Source organism: Enoplosus armatus, chromosome 1 (genome assembly GCF_043641665.1).
Source record: "Enoplosus armatus isolate fEnoArm2 chromosome 1, fEnoArm2.hap1, whole genome shotgun sequence".
Taxonomy (NCBI): domain Eukaryota; kingdom Metazoa; phylum Chordata; class Actinopteri; order Centrarchiformes; family Enoplosidae; genus Enoplosus; species Enoplosus armatus.
Window position 1 is genome coordinate 8,955,549 of NC_092180.1, and position 22,612 is coordinate 8,978,160.

General features: G+C 40.1%; 3 protein-coding genes across 4 annotated transcripts in view; 2 read left to right on the top strand and 1 right to left on the bottom strand.

The window, feature by feature from the left end:
* Positions 1 to 2,573, top strand: part of pir (pirin) — a 24,746-nt gene extending 22,173 nt beyond the window's left edge. For both annotated transcript variants that reach the window (XM_070920024.1, XM_070919944.1), the window contains exons 8-10: positions 254 to 336; positions 1,633 to 1,699; positions 1,819 to 2,573. In XM_070920024.1, coding sequence (XP_070776125.1) covers positions 254 to 336; positions 1,633 to 1,699; positions 1,819 to 1,937 — 269 coding nt within the window. In that variant the 3' untranslated portion in view covers positions 1,938 to 2,573. The remainder of the gene's footprint in view (positions 1 to 253; positions 337 to 1,632; positions 1,700 to 1,818) is intronic.
* Positions 2,574 to 3,685: 1,112 nt separating this feature from the next.
* vegfd (vascular endothelial growth factor D) lies at positions 3,686 to 8,499 on the top strand. Its single transcript, XM_070909304.1, has 8 exons — positions 3,686 to 3,793; positions 6,133 to 6,334; positions 6,421 to 6,541; positions 7,008 to 7,077; positions 7,208 to 7,335; positions 7,436 to 7,551; positions 7,730 to 7,895; positions 8,278 to 8,499. Exons 1-8 carry the CDS (start codon positions 3,686 to 3,688, stop codon positions 8,294 to 8,296), a joined length of 930 nt encoding a protein of 309 aa, XP_070765405.1. The 3' UTR covers positions 8,297 to 8,499.
* Positions 8,500 to 15,077: 6,578 nt separating this feature from the next.
* Positions 15,078 to 22,194, bottom strand: LOC139287554 (gastrin-releasing peptide receptor-like). Its single transcript, XM_070908632.1, has 4 exons — positions 21,887 to 22,194; positions 16,272 to 16,623; positions 15,925 to 16,038; positions 15,078 to 15,359 (listed from the first exon to the last, which is right to left on the bottom strand). The coding sequence occupies exons 1-4, from the start codon at positions 22,192 to 22,194 to the stop codon at positions 15,078 to 15,080; spliced, it is 1,056 nt and encodes a 351-aa protein (XP_070764733.1).
* Between the last annotated feature and the right edge of the window lie 418 nt (positions 22,195 to 22,612).

Sequence of the window (22,612 nt, forward strand, 5' to 3'; positions counted from 1 at the left end):
TTATTGTATTTCTGAAAATAATGGGAGTCTGGGAAATTAAGTGATACACTTTCTTAATGGAAATTAATGTCAAGATGAAGAAAAGATAAAAAGACATAAGTGTATCATTAAAAAATTGTATTTCAATCCTGTTTAAATGTAAGTGGTACAGAGATGTCAATATTAGTTTGAGGCTCAAGTCAATTGAAGAATTTAAAATGAAGAGTTCCAGCTTTGCTTAAAGACAAAACTGAACATGTTTTCTGTTTTCAAGGCCCAGATGAGGAGCAGCAGAAGGTGGAGCCCCATCACACTGTGGTGTTTGGAGATGGAAACTGTATCAAAGTTGAAAACAAGGTGAGAGACTTAAGCTCTCTGTATCGAGTCCTGTGGTTTCCAAACTTTTTTTCACAGTGCCCCCCTTTGGAACCAGGAGATATTTCACGCTGATATTTCACTGAAGTGTTTGTTTGATGATTTACTTTCATAATCCTCTTCATCCTCTGGGGGACACAAGGCCACAATGAGCTTCCGTCATCGTTTCCTCCATCTCAGCACAACCTTTGAAGCACGTGGCCCATCTAAAGCCTCTTTCACACGTAGTTCCCGCTAAATTACTGCGATAACCTTTCAGGCACCGCTAGTCATTTTCACTATTCATACATGCAACTACATTCAGGAACATTTCCATCTTGCGCCCTTTCACACATGCCATAGCAATGCCAGAATAGTGGCAGCAAGGGCCCCACTTCCAACCCACTGTATTATGTGGAGCATCGGTTGTGGTTGTGTTTGTCGTGCTGTTGGTTTGTAAAACTAACAGCCAGCGGTGGTGCTGATACAGCAGATTGCTGGGCTGTCCCTCCACACACAACGAGCACTTCTTCACCTCGTCCTCCGGCAGGCTGGGTCCGGACCGGTTAAGGTGCCTGCCGCCGGTGGCACTGGCCGGTCTGCCAGGCCATTCAGCAGCCTGCCCTGCAGACACCCAGCCTGTCCGCTCTGCCTAGCCCAGAGACAAGTCGCTTCACCGGGGGAAACTACGGCTCACAATCCGCTGTAACAGCACCGCCGCTGGCTGTTTGTTTTACAAACCAACCGCAAGAAAAATACAGGTCACAACCAGAGTTACACATAATACAGCCTCTATGCTTGACTCAAACTGTTAACTCAGTTAACAGAGCAGTTTTTGTCCAGTGCCAAATGTTATAGTAATGTATTTTCAACAAGTTTGCGAGACAAGTAGTGTTTTAGTTATTACCCGCGAAAGCATTGGCAAGACAACTGTAAATAAGTCGCGGATTCAAATACGTCAGCAGCGGAACCAACCATGTGATTGGTTCGCTCGCTCCACATGAAAGCGTCCTTCGTCAGACGGATGTAACCCTTTACGTGCTTGTCCCTGCAATGTTACTGCTTTCATTCACAGCACTTTGCCCTGAGATGTTAGTAGGTCTTGAGGTGGGAAATTGGTGGTACAGATCGATCCCATTCACACGTGACCCCATGCAGGAAATGTTCCTGAACAGTTCATGGATAGACTGCATGTGTGAAAGGGACTTAAGTCTCCTCCACCTTATTTCGCAGATGATGTTCTCACATCAGTTCACACACAGACTCAGATGATAGCACTGCCTCTTATTACCTCCTCAGGGCTCTGAAGTTTCCCATTTGGTGCTGATCGCTGGAGAACCAATCAAAGAGCCTGTGGTACAACGCGGTAGGTAACTTCCCTCCATGTTGGTGACTGTACAAAAGAAATGATTTTTCAGAAGTCACAAACAGAACTTAATCAGTACCTGTAATCTAATACTTTCCTATGTTATGTCTACCCTTCAGGTCCGTTTGTAATGACCACAGAGGAAGAGATCAGGCAGGCTGTCAGGGACTACCAGACTGGCAGAAATGGCTTTGAAAGGGCCATAAACTGGAGGTCCAAGATCAGAAACTCTTTCTGAACACTACGCTCTTGTCCCTGGTGAATATATTTGCCTAACTTGTTTGCTGATATAGAAGCATATATATATAAAGAGATATTTTTATTTGTGATGATTGTGTAAAAATGGCATTTTTTTTTTCAGAACATGTTCTGCATGTGTTTACAAGACATTTAGAACTTTCCAGCATCTATTTTAACTTGGTACATGTCCAAATGCTTCATGTGGGAGTGGATGACATGCCCCATTGTTAGCAGTATAGTAGTTTACCCCCTCTTCCTTGTAAAATATAGATTTTTATGGAAAATGTGCTTGTAACGGTTCTCCACTCCCCTTGTTAAATTTAAGCTTTATTACATTTTCCTTCTGTTTGAAATAACACTGTAGCAGAGATGTTACGACATTTTTAAACTTTGTACCAGTTTCTTTCACATTGTTGTTATGAAGATCAAAAATCAAAAGTCTAACCTAATTTAATTAAGTGTAAGTATGAAGGTTTTACAAATGTTTTGATGTTTTACCACAGAATTAGCTTAAGAGACATTAACCATTGTATCCAGCTGCTGTAAAACAAAAGGAGCCAGTTTTCCAGCTGCTAGATATCACATGACCCTCATAACCAAAAAGACCACATTAAAATATTGGGGAAAAAATGCTTTTGTATGTTACATGGTTATTATAAGCAGATAACTGTTCCTCATTTGCATACAAATCATGAATATTGTTCTCATATTTCCTCCATTATGTTCCTGGCAGATTACATCCTGAGTCAAATGGGCCTGGATGGGCGAGTGGGTGGGGTGTCGGTGAGACAGGGGTGGTGCTGGCATCTTATTTCCTCTCACACGTTACGGAGGTCTGGATCACATTTAAAACACATGTTACTGCTCTTCGGCTGTGTGCGGTTTGGCAACTCCGGAGGAAAAGACACTGATAGGGGATTTAACAGGCAGGGGACTTGATCACTTGACAAACAGACATTAAAAGAGGAAGACGGGACACACAAGCAAATAAAAAGGCGCTCTTTGAGGCAGCAGGACCAGCAGCAGTGGGAGAGACGTAAGGGCAGACACCACGACAGACAGCTTCTCAGAGCGTTTTCGTAATTAGCCCACGTATTAGAGGAAGGAATTGTGTGGCTACTCTTGCACCTCAGGGCCTTTTTACACGGACTAACCACAGTAGGATCTGGAGAACTGAGGATGACAGAGGGGAAGGTTAACACACAGATATTGTAACCACTGAAATTAGCAGTTAAGGGAAGCCAGAAGTCAGCAGGCTGTTCAGTAGGTGGGAATATAAAGAAGAAAAGAACACATCTAGCTAGAGGTCCTGACGTTTCTCAACACATTTGGACAAAAGAAAGTGTGTTGATAAGACGTCTTCAAGGGAATCTTGACTTTTGTTTTTTCTGAGGTAACTTTCAGCTTCCGACTTCTAGTGGCCTCGTTATTTAACTGGAAGCCGCATCAAAGCATCTGCAGTAAGAGGTGCATGTTTTAAAGCCTCTTTAGCCTCCTCCATTTGGCTCGTGGGTGTCTGGGCTGCTGTGACAGGTTACGTCTGGCTTAGACACACACACACACACACACACACTCCTCTACTGTGCAGCTGGGAGATCAAGAGTTTCTGTTGCACATACCTGCACTGAGAGGACTTGAGTGTGTGTGGTCTGAGGGCAGCCTGCGTTCTGCCAGCAGTAAAAAGGAGGACTAGTTCATAACTGCTGAGTGCTTCTCGGAGAAAGTAAAGGGAGCCAAGGGATGATGATGAAGATGAAACGGACTCTGTGCCAAATCTCCTGCTTGGTGACTCTGGTGGTGGAGCTGAGCTGGATAAACGTGGGCCACAGCATGCACAGAGAGGGAGGAAGTCGGGTAAGTGTGGCGTGAAGCTTTAAGTGCATGTAATATGTAGCAAAGCAGCAACGGAAGAAGCCTCTGGCAATTCACTGCTTTTTGTAGCTGATGCTTAATGACACTCCCCTTGGCACAAACTTGTCCAGAGAGCAGAAATTTAAACACTGCTTTACTCTTATATTCTTGATGTGTTCAGGCCTTGATTTCCCTCGTTTTTTGCTGGGTCTTATCTCAGAAACCTCACTCTTGAACAGTTGCTGCCGGTGTAGTACACTCACATGTGCTCACCTTGTTCGGTACACTGAAACCAAAATTGACAGTAATCATGAGAACGCTTGCATGTGGCTAAAAGAGGAAATGTACGTCAACATTGTGTTAGAGGGATTATTTAACCACCTCTCTCTTATACTTATACTATACGATTTTCTTTATCCAGCTGTCATTCACCTCCATCATATTGTGTGCCCCCCCCCCTGTCTTTTCCATTCCTGTCATCCCTCTCTCAGGCGCTCTCCCTCTCTGTTTCTCATTAGTGGGTCTATCCCCTGGTAGAAATTGCGGAAGGGAAACCTCCCTATTTTCTGTTGTTGTTTCTGTGATTTAAGTGGAAGCAGTCAGCCAGCCAGCCTGCCCCACCCTTCGTTCTGCAACACACTGAACACATCAGAGGGCTCAGATCATTGCTGTTGTCCAGAGGAAATAAAGCAAACATTGTGCAGACAAGTGCAATATTCCATGACTGTCTTCTCTGATGTTCCTCCGCCCCGGTTACAGATCTACGATCCAATATCAGGCTTTGGCTTTCCCGCCTCAAACAGCCTGGGAAGTCCTAAATTTCAACTCCTCTCCCGCTCAGATAGATCCCACCCTTGGCTCTTTGAAGTCTATTAAAATTTCAGTTAAAACTAAAAGTTAAAGCTAAAATAAAACATCTTTCACACAGGATGTCATTTTTGGATTTAGTGCAAGAGGTTTTGGGGGTAAAAAAGATAAACTTAAGTATTGGACGCATTTCATAATATATGTTATCCAAACCATACAGATCGAATCTATTCTGCTTCCATTTTGTTCCGGTTTATGTCATGGCGGGAAGTTTGTTGGCCTGCTGTAGCATGACAGGTGGTTTTATGGTTTTCTCCCACCCCTATTCTCCCCTCTATGGAGAGGTGCCAAGGATAGTCTGATATTTTAAACTGTGTGTCAGTATGTATGTGCATGTGTACATACAGAACACATGCTCTTTAATGGATGGTACTGCTGCCTTCTCTCAAAGTGCATGCTGCTGTTAAAAGTGCTATATTTCAGATGTCCTGGGTTTAAATCCAGCTGCATATCATCCTTCTACTGTATATAAAGGCACACTCTTTGGTAGCAGGGTCATGAGACTACAGAATGAGCAGTGTTCAGAGACAGAGAGGTATAAACGCAGGCTGGAGCAGACACACAAATCTGCTGCTGCAGCTGTTGATAATCACACTCTGACTAATGGGTGTGACATCAGGCCAAGTGCTCCAAGTCACTTCACTATGGAGCAAATGTCAAATCAACTCAGCCTCAGTGTAAGGCACATGTTTGCACACAATATAGGTATAAATGCATATAGGTTTACTCAATTCAGTTTTTTATTATATTTCAAGAGTCTACAGCCACTTTAGCGCCTCTGTGAGGCTGTTCTTAGGCACAGCAGAGGTTTGCACACGCACTGATGGCAGCAAGCTATGCAGGGTGAAATCACTCCTTATTTACTAAATAGTGCACTATATTTTGACCTGATGGTGGTGCGAGAAGAAAAGTTTATGGATCACCAAGGTCATTCGAATTTATGTTTGAGGGACCTTAAATGTCTGTAGCAAATTTTGCGGCACTCTATGCAATAGTTATCAAAGCAATTCTCTCAAAAGCAGAAATGTCAACGTAATGTTGCCGCTAAATAAAAACTCAGGATCACCAAAGTCTGTAGGATTCTCTGGGGACCAGATACCTGTACTAAATTTCATAAAAATCCATCCAACAGTTGTCGAGCATTTCAGTCTATACCAGAGTGGTGGACTGAACATCAGACCGACATTGCCATCCTCAAAGCCATGCTGCTAACATGGCTAGAAATGTTCACATTTCCACAGAGGTTTGGTCTTTTGATCCATGAGTATTGTCCTCTGACAGAGATGTGCATGTTTTTCAATATGCCTTCAGTAATATTCACTAATGCCACCAACTTGTCATCAAAGAAGCTGTAATTGTACTTGTACAAGTTGCTTCCAATAGACACAGTGACATCAAGTGAAACTGAGACCAACAATGAAGAGTTTTTTTGTTAATGTGAAACATTAAATGATGATTGACTGTGATCCCTGCAGGTAATGAAGCAGTGGGAAAGGAAGGTGCGGTCAGCCTCCAGCCTGGATGAGCTGCTGAGGCTCGCAGACTTTCCTGACTGGAAGTTGTGGAAGTGTCGTCTGAGACTGCAGCAGCCAGAGACCCTCTCTTCTCCACCTTCAGGAGGCTCACACCGCTCTACACGCTACGCTGCTGAATCTTACAGCCTGGAGATACTCAAAGGTTGGATAGAACATACAATGCATGTCACGTACAAGTCTGTGTAAGTGTGTTGACGTGGTTATGAACATTGTGTGTGTCCCATTTAGCCATAGATGAAGAGTGGCAGCGGACTCAGTGCATGCCGAGGGAAACGTGTGTGGACGTGGCCAAGGAGCTCGGCACCGACCCCTCAATGTTCTTCAAGCCACCTTGTGTGTCCGTCCACAGGTTCGTTTAACATGAAAGTGGATCCGGGACACTGATCACCAAACTCATACGGCACCATCCTTGCGTCCTACCTAACGCTCAAGCTGACAAAACATCTCAGCAGTCATTCATCAACATGCTGTGTTTAATATGATACAGCAAATCTATTTAATATCACTTCAAAACTATGTGTAAATCTGTTTAATATGTCCTTTTAAGCGCATAGTTAAAGGAATAGTTCAACATTTTGGGAGTTATTCACATTCTTGCCATGATGACTGGAAAAAGGGGGAAACTGCTAGCTTGGCTCTGTCCAAAGGTAACAAATCTACCTACTAGCACCTTTTTATTGCTTATTACTTTTAATAAGCATGTTCCCCAAAATGTCTATTCCTTTAACACTCCCATCAGTTGTGCCTTTCAGTGAAACAGTTTTTTTCCATGCAAATCACTTTACCCAGATGTGAATTTGTTTTCATACTGACAGGTGCAGTGGCTGCTGCAATCAAGAGGGCGTCACCTGCAGAAACACAACTACTGTGTATGTGAATAAAACTGTGAGTGACCACAATCTCAGATGATAAGTGACTATTTTGACCTTTTTGTTTAACCTTTTTTCTGAGGCTTTGAGTATTACAACAAACACTATTACACTAATGTCTGTGTGTGTGATTCTGTGCATTTCAGGTCCTTAGTGTTATTCCATTCAAGTTTGTACCAGAGCCTGTGCTAATAAAAGTAGCCAATCATACAGAGTGCAGGTGCATGGAGCCCGCCATAATACGACGTAATGCTCAACCTCATGGGAGCAGTGGGTGAGTCCAAAACTTAAATCAATCTTATTTCTTTACTGAATTTGATAAAATGGTTTTTCTTTGGCTTTTTTCGGTTCTGATCCATCTGGTTAATTGGCAGCTGCTCTCCAATGGACCAGCTGTCTGAGGCAGAGGACTCCAGGAGACTTTGTGCCAGTGGATTGATTTGGGACTGTTCAACTGACAGATGCATACCATACCCTTCCAGTACACCAGGTGTGTGTGTATGTGTGTGTGCAAGTACATAGAAAGGCCTTTAGGACGTGTAAACCAGCTTTAAAAAAATATCAAAGTATGATCAAACTGAGATTCACCTAACAATATGAAAAGTCATTTCTTGTACTTATACTGTCTTTGTGACTTTGTGAATGCACCATCATTACCTCCTGTTTAGACTTTCCACTCAGTTCATGGATGCCCGACTGTGAGATAGACGCAGAGCGCTGTGACTGTCTTCCCAGACCTGTGCCGACTCTCCAGCCAAGACCGACCTATCGCTGTCAACTCAACTCTTCCGTCTGCGCCCACAAGCATCAACGTTTCGATCAAGCCTCCTGCAGGTTGGCCAGAGAGAACCTGTTTGTTTACCGTGGACACTCTCTTTAAATGCTGTAGTCTGTAGTCTATTGTTGAGGACATACTTAGACATGCCCTTGCCATTATCATATAACCATCAAGTAAAATCGAAATGCTATTTGGAAATGTTTAAACAGGTGCTGGGAAATAGGAAAAGGGAGAGGATGAAAAATAAAAGGATCCAGTATAAGGTGAATGAAAGCCAGCAGCTAGGAGGATGAAGTGAATAAACAAGGTGATCAGTTTCTAAAACTCCTGCTGAGTTCAGGTTCATGAAGGCATGCAGAGCGATAGACTTTCTGAGTTCTGTTTGAATTCATGCATATTTTATACTTTCATACCAAATGATCCATCTCTTATTCACAGATGCAGATGGCCCAAGTAGAAGTCCACTGGAGAAATAAATGACGACAACCTGCTCTCCGAGGATGTTTGGAGGCAGAGAAAAAAGGCACATAATTTATTTATAGTCCTATTTATGCCGATCACTAATTAAGATGATATTAACTCACATGACCATGTTAATTGATTTCTTTAACATGCTTACTTTATGTTTCAATCAATGTATAAAGTTTACGATTTGTACATTTGTTCTTTGTGCACTGAATATGTAGTTTATATTAAAAGACTATTTTTATAATTTGAACTTGCTTTTTAATTTATGGATTATTGTTTTTCACATTTCACCAATATACTACTATTATTTTAATCTTCACATACTAATTTCCCCTTGTTATTCAAAATAATTGTATACAGAACTCACCTGTACATTGAAGGGTGCAAAAAACAAATGTTTTATAACTTGTTGCACGTTTCATGGGCAACAAGGGCTATGAAAAGGGTCATGAAAAATTTAAAAAAAAGTTTTAAAATGAAGAATATCCAGTAAGCTTAGTCTTGTTTCTACAGAAAACAATAAAGGTACTGTAGCCTGATAGTTGTTCCTGGGATTTCATCTTCATACACTGTATAAAAATGATTCACCCTTCTTGGAACTTTTCATGTTTTATTGATCTACAACATTGAATCAAAGGCAATTTCATCTGTTAATTGTGACTCTGACCCAACAGAAAAAGATCCTTTTATGTCAAAAAGAAAACAGATTTCTACAAAGTGATCTAAATTCATTACAAAACACAAAACACTTGTTTGCCTACGTATTCACCCCCTTTAAAAGGACACTAAATCATCACTGGTGCAGCAAATCTGTTTTAGAAGTCACATAATTAGTTAAATGGCGATAATCTGTGAGTAGTCAAGAGGTTGCAATTGATTGTAGTATAAATGCACCTGAATCTGGGCTTGTGAGAGCAGAGAGTAAAATAAATGCACCAAAATACAGAAGAAAACCTGATGCAGTCTGCAAAAAACTGTAACTTGGAAGAGGATTTGTTTTCCAGCAAGACAACAAGTCCAAGCATAAAGACAAAGCTAGACAGGAATTCTTTAAAAACAACAACGTCCATGTCTACGAGTTCATGTCTCAATCCAACTGAGAATATGTGGCTGGACTTGATAAAAGGCTGTTCACTCGCGATCCTCATGCAACCTGACAGCACTTGAGCAGTTCTGCAAAGGAGAATGGGGGAAATGGCAGCGTCCACACATGTGCAAAGCTGACAGAGACAGACAAACCTTTCCAGACAGACTCGAGGCTGTAACTGCTGTCAAAGGTGCATCTACTAAACTCTCACTTGGAGCGGGTGTAAACTGTCGTAAACAAATATTTTATATTTGTCATTTATTTAGATCAGTTTGTAGAGATCTGTTTTCACTAAAAAAAAATGCCACATTTAATCTATTTTGATGCAATTCAAAAAGACGTAAAACATACGTACATACTGTACTTTCCATAGACACTGTGCAAACAGCTGTTTTGCTGACAAGAGATCTGCTGCATTGCTATATTCAGTATCTGAGAATCTGTTGTTGGCCAGGTGGTGACAGACAAGATAGAAATCTACGCCTCTATATGTTTTGTATTTGAGCTTCCAGGTGAAACTCCATCGTCTCTGATAATGTTTGAAGACCTACAGCCGTAACAACGCAGCTCTTCTGAAGACCGAGTGGACTGTAAATACGGCTTCTCATAAAACAGGTGCGTCATTTGTAAATGTGTTTCATTCACTGCTGTTGCTTGGTGAATGTATTGATTTCCAGTCTGTTATTCCCCTGCTGATCAATAAAAATGCAGACATTAAAGTGTACAGTATGTCATCCCTTCTTTTGTCCCCGTAATGGCTTAATGCCATCATGTCTCAGGTCTGCAGTGGATACATAAAGGTAGAGGTGTTGAGACAAGCTCTCCTGTGGGTGCTTTCTCTAATAGCAACATTAAGCAGTATCAGTGCTCCTGCTACTCTGCCTTTGGGAGCCATATAGGGATTAAGCTTTTAACTCCTCAACTGATACTGAAGGAGGGGTAATAAAATAACATTTAAACATGATTTTGTATATATTTCCTACAATTTAAACTAGTATTTGGACACTGCATATTTCAGATTAAAATACTAAACAGGCCTGAAGTTACAAGGAGTTTTGTCTCCCCCTTGCTGCACTGCTTGTGTACTGTGTGTGTTCTCACTGTTAATTGGAGTATAAACATCATTACGAAAAAGAGCATAATATCCATCCTTGTGTTTATAGTTTCCCAAATACCAAATATTAAAATCCTTATTAAATGACATTAAATGTTTGTTTGGTTTAGGCTTATTTTTGATGAAGGGAAAAAACAAGTCATATTTTGAAAATATGAGACAAATATGAGATGAATCTCAAAATACGAGACCTTGATATAAATTTTATATCCACTTTTAATGCAAGCAACAATCTATTAAAGGAGCCCTGTGGAGTTTTCTTGTAAACAAACAAACGTTATGTTACTCACTAAAATACATTGTGTGTATCCTTGAGGTCAAACAATCATAATGAAATGATTTCCTTCCTCACAAAACATTTTCAGAGTTGATTTTTTCTTCTTCCCTGCCTTAATTGGCACAGATCTTGGCGTGTTACCACCACCTGTAGATCAGTGAAATAGTGTGAAACCATTTGCAGGAATGTGTGTTCCACTTCCACTCAAAAATGAAATAAAAAAACTGCTCCATACATTATATCGGATATATCTTGTTTTTTTTTTTATCAACACCAAAACCGAAGTGTGAAATTGTCTCATTGTGGTTTTACTGTTTATGTGTGGGGCTTATTTTGACTTATTTGAATCGCCATGAGGTTTTCAAGTAGTCACAGCACCCAGCCAAGAATAGTCCCCTCATAAAACCACATTTATGACACTGTGATATGGTTGAGCACCAATGTTGGATGTAAGGCCTGACTACCAATCGGTACTCCAATTCATCCCAAAGGTGTTGGATGGGGTTGACTTTGTGTAAGATTTCCCTCCATTGGAACTACGGGACAGCCCCAGACCACAAGTATACAAGTGTGTGTCCTCATACTTTTGGCCATATGGTGTAAACGGAGCTGCAGTGTAAAAACAAAGTTTGTTTCTGATGCCCGTGTCAGCAGCCCAGAGGAAATGTCTATGGCACTCTGTTGCTTCAGTCCATCTCAAAGACCTCTGAGAGATTTTCACACATTTTCACAAAGACACTGTACATCATCAGGTTCTCTTTAAAGTCTCCATGGTACCCAAATAGCTCCAAATAGTCAAATCTCTCGTGTTTTCCTGTCAGGAACACCCAATTGCATATTAAAGGACATCAAATAGATGAAAATCTTCTGCCAGTGCAGCACAATGGGTGAAAAGAAAATGATGTACCCTTCATTGTGAAACATTTTCTTTAAGGAAGTCAGAAAACACATTAAAGAAACGCAGAAAAAGATAGATGATACTGACCATAAAATCCAGCATTTCCCATCATCATTCTAACCAACAGCAACAAACCTCTTAAGGTTGGAAAATTACAAAATTATATAAAACTGCGGAAATAACAATGTCACATATAAAATGAAAATACCACAACCATTTTTTCTTATTTACTTTGTGCTATTCAACACCTACTACTCTTTGTCCTTAATGCAACCATCTCATCTTTGCTACTATTACAACCAGTACTAGTAAAACATGTCCTTATACTGCGTAATAGTGGAAAAAAACAGAAAAATAGGGTACATCAAAATAAAAACGAGATCCAAAGTAGGCATTATCTGACATTTTCTGAAAACATGATAACAACTAAGATATTTACTTCCACATTAGAGTCTCAAATGAAAATGAAAATGAGACCATTAGGATGTACATTTTTTAATCTTATGTGTTGGCCCAAAGACAGAGCTTCAAACTAAACAGAGGATGGATGGAGATGCTGTGCAGAGGCCCCCATGTCACCAATTATATACCATCTAAAAGTGATGAATTTTACATAAAGCGACATTGATATTTTTATATTCATATATTTCATAAACATGAAAACATTTCAGACCTCCGATATCCTTTGATGGTTCTGACACTTGGCATTTGGTTGTTTCCAGGGCTATGCGGCCATTTTGAGGCATGAGTGTGAGTGTGAATGGTTGTCTGTCTCTACATGTCAGCCCTGTGATTGACAGGCGACATGAGGTGGATGAACCCGCACCTCTCGCCCAATGTCAGCTGCCCCCTCAAGTATAAGCGGGTATAGATAATGGATGGATGAATAGATGCTCTCTAGGCTGGCACATGTAACAAGGGTGCAGGCCACATATGGATCAATACAGTGTTCAGTGAAGAGGTATAACATCTGCACACAACACTGACATTTAAAGTGACTGTGTGAGTGGTTCAGGAGGGTTGGAGGTGTTTTTGCTTTTAATTTCTTTCCTCCTGTTGAGACAGTTCTGGGTTATCTGTTAGAGAGAGATACCTATGAGGAAAACTCGAATGTAATAGAAGGATGAGACTGAAATGTCTAATGGAGAACCAACTTTACACCATTCAATAAGAGCGAATCCCACCTTTCTATATATAGGCTCATCACTTTAGTTCTTCAAAACTGAGAGAAAAAGAACATTATGTAGTCACACCATGTTACATGTTATGCATGTTATACAAGTTATACAAGACATGTTATACAAGTTTTTCTCTGCATTTGATCAGTGAAAGGCTCAAGAGCTACACTGAATGATGTTTTTTGTTTTCTTGTTATTATGATGTACTATTGAGATTCTTTAAATAATTAATAAACTTGATTGATTACAAAAACCATTATACTTGATGTAATAATCCATCAGGTGCAAGTACTGTATGAGAGGTGGCCATGCCGAATTCCTTCTGGCATCATGCAGAAACAGCTGTAACTGTTGTACATGTCCACAATAACAATCTCTAATAATAATCTCAAGAGGAATTGTACAGGATTAATCTTCCTGCAGGATTTATGCTGAATTCCTGCTGAATTCCCTTTAAATTCCTATAGAGTTTTTGAAAGGAATTTCAAACATGTGTCAATGTGCTTTCATGAGTCTTAATTTGTGTGTCCTTCATTCCTTGATATAAAAAGATAACAACTAATCCTTATTTACATTCCAGACTTTCCCCAGAATGAGCCTGACCATAAAGATGACATGTTAAGTAGATGGTTGAGATCATGCAGGACAGAAATTTGGCAAGGAGCTTACACCACAATTAAACAAACACTATCCAGACTGAATTATGCACCCACTCATCACCACCTGGGCATGATCCTCTCCCTCTGTGAAGCACCAAATTAGGACATTGCACTGTGATATGGTGACTGTAAATCTAGCATGTGACAGTGCAGAACAATCACGTCCAGTGAGCACAGTGGTGCAGAAAGGATGTGGTGTGTACACAGTCAACAGGACTAAGACTCTAAACACACTTTCACTATGAAATATAATGAAGAAAGTGATATACTGCACACTAATTTGACTGCCATCTTTATTGATTTTATATTATTTTTCTTCTGTTGAAAAGAGAAATACATGGTGCAATATGTTTAAGCTACCAACAGTCTGTCAAATGAATTTCCATGAGAACTGCATGTAAACTACATAAACACACACACACACACACAACTACTAAAAAATACAAACACACACTGCACAATCCAATACCAAATTACAAATGTGATATCTAATACACGCATTTACATTCACTGTTCATGTTTCACACTGTGAACAACTGAGACACAGCTCAATAAACAAACACATCTCTGAAGGTACGCCGCAGATTTCACAGTTATCACAGAAACTGACATTTAGAAATATAACACATATACAGAAACAGGGTGCAGGCAGAACATTACACATCAAAATTCAGTAGAATCTCCGCCAATATGAAATAATACCACATATCAGAGCACACTGATGGACCTTTTACATTTTTCATCTTATTTATCATAAAAAAGGGTCAATGTTTGTGATTTAGTCATTTGTACTTCGTTAAAGGTGCTCCTTGACTCCTAGAAGTGCCATTGTCTTGGTACTAAAGTGGTGACCCGCCTTATTCTGACGATTTTAAAGACTAACACTGGTTTCTACTAAAAACATCACTTTTCACTCCAGTAAATACTGTTCATGTGGTTTCATTAGAGATGATTATTGTTCACAGAAATGCAAAATGTTATCCTTTCATGTCTCTTCTCCTCCAAATTCTGCCAAATTCTCTGTCATCCTCGTAAGGTTGGATGTATTCAGGTTTATCTCAGACTTTACATGTATTTTCTAGGACACAGGGCTCAGTGTTTATAGAGTTTGACCAACACTAATTAGTCAATGGGTTAGGATATATTGGCCCCTGTTTGCTTAGTTTATGTTGGACTGGCAGTTTTAGAGAGTACTTACGGTTTTAGGTTTTGTATTTAGGCCTTTTTAGCTACATTTATAATAAAAGTATTCATGTTATCCCCCTTATTGGCGTCATTAATTTTTCTTTGTTTATTAATAATCTTTTTTTCCCAAGCAGCTCCAGTCCGTGCCTATTTGACTATTCATTGATTATATCAATAAAACATTTGGTTTATTTTGACAAACACGTCTCTGCCTGGTCAGTAACGAACCTGTGTGTATTACTCTAACTTTCCAAATATTCAAGTTTTTTTTTGATAGTATTTCCTAGGGTGCAATTCCCCAGGTGGCGTTGTCTGTCTCTCTCTCCATTCACCCCTTATTCCGTCCCCGCCACATAAACAAACACACTTCCCTCACACACAATCCTCCTGACAGACCCGTCTGCCATTCATCATGCTCAGACTTGCCATGGAGTGATGTGTGCTGCGGATGGAGGTCACACGTGTGTTATAATGTGTCGGGCTCTGGGTGGAGCGCTTGAGGACCATACGACAGCAGCAACACAGCTGCTGGTTGAACTGCTTCTGGAAGGCCTTGCTCAGCAGGTAAAGGGCAAAAGGGTTGAGGCAGGAGTTGGTGAAGGCCAGGATGCGAGCTACGACGCTGCACACAAAGTGAGCCAGGGAAGTGTCCACCTGGTGTGTGTGTGTGTGTGGGGGGGGGGGGGGGGGGGGGGGAGAGAGTTGAAAAAAGATGGTTTATAAGATGGAGAGACAGACAAGTAGAGGTGTGTGTATATTAGAGATGTAAACAAATAGGAGCACATCATTCAGATATGAGCGTGCGGTGCAGGTACAAACAATCAGACAATGTCAGTAGCGTTCTAATTGTTTTAATTCCTCTGGACCAACTTTAAATTCATCTAGACGTCTTTCCATTGTCCATGAAAAAAACATGCAATACATGGCCCAGTGAAATTCTTGCTCGACTATCCATTTCCATCTTGTCTAGCTTATGAATGTATAATTAATTTAGGTACATGGTTAAGATACAACATTAACAAATATTATTTTGTATATTTTTTAGGCTGCTAAACTTATGATGAATACAAATGGCAGTAGAAAACAATTAAATACAGTGAATTAAGCCGTATAGACGATTTCTAACAGCCCACTTCCGGTATGAACCTGAATACACATATTTTATGTGAGTTACACTTAGTGTTTACAAACAAGTAGAAACAAACTATTTTTTGTCTACCTGGGAGTAGTGATAGGAGCGATATAAGTAGATAATGTGACTGGGAAGCCAGCATACTGCGAAGAGACCAACAAACACCAGCACTGTCTTGGCCAAACGCTTCCTTGATTCAACCTGTTGGAACCAAAGAGCAATAGACATGAACAGGCATTAAACACATCCAAAACATGAAGGTTTAGGGATTGAAGAAGTATTCAGATCTTTTACTGTAAAAGAGGCGATACAACAATGTAAATAATCTGTTAAGTCCTGCATTCAAAATTCTACTCAAGTAAAAACATCATCAAAATGTGTTTAAAGTATCAAAAGTAAAAGTACTCATCATGATAATGAATGTTAACACTGGCCTGTTGTCTTGCATGCACGTTGCCCTCCACAGGCAGGTTTGAGGCGCTCCTCATCAGGCTCCGGGCAATGAAGGTGTAGTACACAGATATGACCAGCAGGGGAATGACATAGAAAATGAGGAAGGAGGCCATGGAGTGGATCTTAGGGTGCAGTTCCCCAGCATGGGGGTAAGGGGCGCAGGTGACGAAGCTCTCATTAGTGGAGGTGACATTGAAGGTGTGGAGGTCAGAGAAGACGGCTTCTGGAATAGCCAGGACCAGGGAGAAGAGCCAGATGAGCGCTGCCCGCAGGACAATGCTGGTAGTGGTGCTTGATGTTTGGATGTCCAGGGGCTTCACAATGGCCCTGTACCTGATAGACAGAGAGCGTTCAACACTTAAACCTGCAATAATTGATTTTTTGGCCACTTGGAGGTAGTTAATGATTATTCTCTGTGAGTTTATCACTACGTGGCCTATTGTTAATATAAAAAATTATTGATTGTAGCTGCTCTAACAAAAAGAGAACAGTACAGTAGAGGTGAAATGTTTATGTTAGGAGTTGTTATTACATTCTCAAGTTCGGAAGTTTACTTATTCAACTTCAGTGTGCTGTTCCAATAAAACTCAAAATTTTAATAAAATGTTTTTGTGTTTTTATATTTGGTAATAATGCAGTAAATAATACACACTCGTAGGTTTCTTATTTTATTATCTTTTATTTTTCTTACATTTATTATTATATTATCAAGGGACGTGGGTTTCTCACTTCAAAATAAATGACATAAGAAAATAACAATGGAAAGTAAAAGCCCAAAATGGCTTATTCATCATCTCTACCTTAAAAACATTCAGACTGTCAAAGATATATAAACCAATTATAAGCCACCAGCAAAAATAAGTCAGTTTTTACAACAATCCATTTTGTGTGCAGTTGTAAATGTTTATAAGTTGTTAATAAATGAATTTTGTCCAGGTGCTCTGCAGCTCTTTTCCCAGAAGACATGTGGTAAAATGGTCCATTGGTCACCCTGCATCAATTAAAAGAAAAAAAAAATCAATTACAGCCAAAAGGACAAAGCAAGTATAATGCTGCACATAGTTTTCACAATCTGGCAACCCAAAAGTTCTTCTCAATATTGTCTTATAGCTGATCTATTAAACATTATGGGTAAAAGCATTAGCCCTGTTAAACTTCAGGAAGTAATACAGAAAATGAGGGGCAATGAAAACAAGCCTCATCTAGAAGATAATATCAACCTGGTGGTGTTATGAATATTTGAAGGGAGTAATGATTATTAAGATCTTTGAACAGGTTTGAATAGGGATAGCCAGGTCATACAGAAGGCAGGCAGGTCTTTTTTTCTTTGCCCACTTCACCTCCACTTGTCTATTTGATTAAATGTTGTTTCTATCTACCCCGAGTCCTTTACTTGAGAGTGTCCAAGGTCGTAGTTTATAATTCTAGAAAACCACAAACACCATTTGATTGAAGGATAATGTGTAGGAGCTGTGCTCATTGAAATCCTTACCTTGAAAAACATTCAACCAATCTGTTAACAATGTGAGCGTGGAACTGAACACCACACACTGTTGAGATTCCTGTGGCTGAACATTAATTGTGCCACCCAGCACTGTATGTGCAGAATGACAATGTGTGTTATCCATAACAGATAAACAGGCTACTTCCACTCCACTTGTGTTGTAGTTTTTGCCCACCCTCCAATGAGGAATAGTTTGATGTTTAAAGGCCCTGAAAACATATTTTCTCAATCACCTTCTTACTATAAACAATGGGGTCGTACATGAACACTTTCATGAACAATTTTCTGTTGGAACAGTTTTGGATATTTCACAAGAGATTTCTGTCTCCAATAAATAATACATAAGGCACCTATTGTTTTATTATGAGCTTTAACTTTGATTGTTGCTTGTGTAGTCATTAATATTTAACAGGATAGAGCAGGGATTTCCACAGCCTCACACTTATTTTCTGTCATGCTCAAGTTTTGGAACCACCTATTCCCATGGTGCTTTGGGAGAGGTAAACAGGAAGTATAATTCTACCTTGATTCAATAAGTTATGCTGTGGGCTAAAACTTGCTAAACTTTGTTTACATTTTGGCAAATTGGCACTGTTAAAAGTATGCCGAATTAGCCATTAGCAGTTCCTGTTTGAAATGTAGCCACGGATGTATAGATAACCATCAGTGGAGTACTTTGATCTTGAAGATGACGAGAAACAAGATGATTCTCAGTCAAGTTCTGGAGTTCTAAGGAGCGTCTTTTTTCTACGACTCCTTGCAGTTATATTGACATTTATTTGCGATGGACATCAAAGATAATGACATCGTCGAAAAGTGTAAGTCACACAGAATCTAAATATATGTGTGTCTGTGTGTTCAAATTTGACAGTGTTATGACAATGAGTACGAATTTTGACGAAAATTGCACTAGCAGGGGCTACCATATGTGTCCTAGCCACTGCTGTTAATATAACTAATATCGTCCTATTGCCACCTATAGAAGTAGCTACAGAAGAAATCCTATAATGCCATCAAATTTTGTGGAATTTGAGTTAAATAAATTTGGTTGCGTTCATGAGTCCATAGGGACAGTATTTTCAGTGAAAACCATTGATTAAATCATCAGTCATACCAAAAGCCTCTTTTTACAATAGTTCAGCCGTGTTAGACGAAGAGGCAAGCCAAGCCATCCTCAATTCTTGTCTGAGGGATCCCCACGCCACAAGAGTGACACTGAATTCAACGAGTGGTGAAGGTTTGGAGCATGTGTAGTGCTGACAGACACAGGGGTTTAATGAAATGTGAAACGTTAGTGGAGGCCAGTCAACACTCACCATATCACCTCTGATGCATCAATTCCCACCCACATGTTGAGCACCTTCCTGTTGCTGCAGCATGCAATTAAAATGATTGATTACCAAAGATGCACAGAGAAGCTTGTCCAACCGAATAAACTTAAAACGCTGAGCCCTGTAGCTCATTTCCTTCACCCCAACTCCAAATACATGTGAAGCAAGTTCTAACTACTTTCAAAGAGAAATAGAAATACTCCGGCAAACTTAGGACAATAGCAGGATTTCTCTCTTTGGATCAGTGGCTGTAACAACTAAATCTTACAGAGCTAGAAGCTTACAGGCAAGTGGTTTATAGATAGTTCAAAATTTCAACTTTGTTTTTAATTCGTTTTTCTTCCAACCTGTAACTGTGAATGAGGGACAGAGATTAAAGGTTGTCAGGTAAGGGTAAAGCGAGGTAAAATTGGCCCTTTCTGTGACCTCAGCACTTTACAGCACTGGGGTCTTTTTTATATAACAGTATGGTAAGAATAATAAGGCAATACAGTCATGCTGAAGCTGTGATTTTAGATGCAAATCACACTTCTTGGCATTTAATGTTGTAGCTCTATTTTGGTTTGCAGATTTTGTTGGATGGCTTGCAATCACACTTTAATAACCCACAAAATTAACCCCATACGCCCCATAACGTTTTGCATAGACAATGTTAGATGACTCACAGTGGCAGCAATTCTATGGGATCCTCCAGCGATTTAGAGTTGCACATAAGGGTCGTTGGAAGGGTCACAAGAGACAGATTAGAGACAGAAACTGAATTCAATGTGTAAAATCGTTGGAGTAACTGTTTAAAGGAATAGCTCGACATTTTGGGAAATACGCTTACATTGACATTAGATTGATACCACTCCTGTAAATAAATATGAAGCTACAGCCAGCAGTTGGCTAACTTAGCTTAGCACAAAGACTTGAAACAGGGGGAACAGCTAGCCTGGCTCTTCCCAGAGGTAACAAAATCCACCTACCAGCACCACTAAAGCTCATTAACAATTTTTATGTTTTGTTTAATCCGTAGAAAAACCCAAGATTAAAAATAATAATTTGGGTTTAGTTAGTTTTGCTTTATATTTAGTTGTAGTTGATGTCCATTTTGTTTACCCCTTGTGTTTTACTTGGTTTGGCTGAGCCACTATATATGTTCCCTTGTGGGTCATTGTGGTGTTTGTTCATCTTGTTGAGTTGTTTTATGGAGTGTAGTTATGTTGCGTTGACCTCTTTTAGAGGCCTAGTTTATAATGTTTTTGGGTAAATAAAAACCCAGTTTTTCCAACTCCTGTTTCCTTTTTGCCTTACTGCTTGGTCCCTGACACTTGCGTATCCTGCCTCTGTTTGGAGCGTTGGTTGTGCACATCCTCAGAAATGAATGCTACATGTCTGCAAGATGCAATACACACATGAACGGTAGTGGCAGTATGAGTAAGCTACAGGGTCCGGGGTCATTAAGCAAGACAAGCTAATAGGCCACGCTTTTTCTGCTGTGATCTCAGAATTAACAAAATGGTAACTTCGAGTGTCACCATGTTTATTGTTTATATCATGCAAATCTGGAACTTCTACATGGCCTGAGTTCTCTGGTTTTAGTAATAATATTCTGCTGCCATAAAGTTAAAGAGGCAGCCTTTATTAAGATAGCTTCATTGAAAAAATAGCTGAAGCTGTAAAAGGAAATTGATTAAAACATGATATTTGAGTTTATTCTTACTTTTATGTTCTTTTTATAATGCTTTTATTTTATTGTCATTTAATTTGGCTGTTGGGAAGCACTTTGTAATTATGTTTTGAAAGGTGCGATACAAATACAACGTATTATTATTATTATTATTATTATTATGATAAGTGGCCATCATTCATTTTATGGCATTCAAGACGGCTGGTTTTACCATGAATGATAATCTTGCGGCTGGAGAAAGATGGTGCACCATTATCACAATTCAAATTGAGACTCCATGAAGGATTCATTTGAACATTACTATTATTATTATTATTATTAGGCATTATTATTAGTTACACAAAGCTTGAGGACAAAGTGAAATAAAACTCACCACAATGCGGTTTTCCAAAAAATTATTTCCATCTCGTTTCTTGCGCTCACGAGGTTCCAAAGATGGAAGATGATAAGAGGGAGAACTGAAACATGAGCACGCGTGGATATTCACGCACGCACGCGCACACGCACACGCACGAGTGACTGAAATCATATTTTCCCGCATGAAGCTCTTGTCTGTTTCGAGAGGCGGTCCAGATGTTTTCTCTCAGCTTACTGTGATATTTATATTAAATCATCCTGAAACATATCTTTAAGCGCGCACAAACATCACCGACAACTACAACATCGAAGTTTTCCACCGACAGCCGAGGCTTCAAATCACGTTGATATCGCGCAGTTCCTCCCGTGACAGTGATTTCTTCTGTCACCTAAACATGAAAAAGTAATCTTCATGTCATTTGACAACAAAAAGAAAATGAATTAGATTGATTGATCTGTCACAATTGATTGCCTTTATTGTTTTACAAGTGTCAACAGACAGGTCTGTCTTGCGTAATACTGCCCTGATCAATACACAGTTAAACGCTTAAACGCGCCATTGTAATGATAACACATCGGATTTGCACATATGGCGCGTGCCTGCTTTTAACGACGAAAACAAGACGACAATTGTATAATTTGGCTGCCGTACATGTGCCATTTTATTTTTAAAAAGTTGTAGTGATTACAAGCGCCAATGAGATGATTATAACAACCAAAAGCGTAGCCTACCTGTCAGCGGAGAGCGCTGTGAGAGTGAACACAGACACCCCAACCGAAGTGAGCTGAATGAACGGGATGACTTTACAGCCCACTCTCCCGAACAGCCACTCCTCTGACAGGTAGCGGCTGGCGTCCACCGGAGCGCAGGTCACCAGCAGCAAAACGTCCCCCAGCGCGAGACTCGACATGAAGAGGTTCGGCACATTGCGGATGGATTTGGCAGAGCAAAACGTCTTGATGAGGGTGATGTTGCCGATGAGCCCCAACACGCTGATTGCACCGTAAACTGAAGCGATGGCCACGCCGGTGAACCACATCGTCCGTGCCGAGCTTTGGAGAGCATGTGACGTCGAGCGACGCGTTCGGGTAGACCTACGGATGCGCCATCTCCCCCACCGTGACCACTCAAGAGATGTACTACTTTTTAAATATTTACAACTCTGGGAAATAGGGACAGAGAAAAGGCAAAACTACAATTATGTGTCCAACTCTAGAGTTGTGTCCTCCTCAGTGTTTGAGCGTGGGGGTCCGCTAAGAGAGCTCACCGGTACACAACATGCACTAATAAAGAACAATCAATAGCCTGTGTGACTGTGGTGTTGACTTTAAGAGGGAAAATGTGATGTTGGATCAAAATGGAGACATGCTTTCAGCTTTTATCCTCGACAATTGTGTGTTATATTTTGTATATTGTAGAGGGATTGTAGTCTTGCATTTACTTTTATTATTGTCAAA

What these genes read in the sequence shown, in the direction of transcription:
- vegfd (XM_070909304.1), top strand. Translation starts at nt 3,686, where the DNA reads ATGAAGATGAAACGGACTCTGTGCCAAATCTCCTGCTTGGTGACTCTG. An exon ending in CCTTGTGTGTCCGTCCACAG is followed by an intron (nt 6,542 to 7,007) that starts GTTCGTTTAACA and finishes TCATACTGACAG; the next exon opens with GTGCAGTGGCTGCTGCAATC. An exon ending in CAACCTCATGGGAGCAGTGG is followed by an intron (nt 7,336 to 7,435) that starts GTGAGTCCAAAA and finishes GTTAATTGGCAG; the next exon opens with CTGCTCTCCAATGGACCAGC.
- LOC139287554 (XM_070908632.1), bottom strand. Translation starts at nt 22,194, where the DNA reads ATGTGGTTCACCGGCGTGGCCATCGCTTCAGTTTACGGTGCAATCAGC. An exon ending in ACAGCGCTCTCCGCTGACAG is followed by an intron (nt 16,624 to 21,886) that starts GTAGGCTACGCT and finishes TCTGTCTATCAG; the next exon opens with GTACAGGGCCATTGTGAAGC. An exon ending in ACGTGCATGCAAGACAACAG is followed by an intron (nt 16,039 to 16,271) that starts GCCAGTGTTAAC and finishes TGGTTCCAACAG; the next exon opens with GTTGAATCAAGGAAGCGTTT.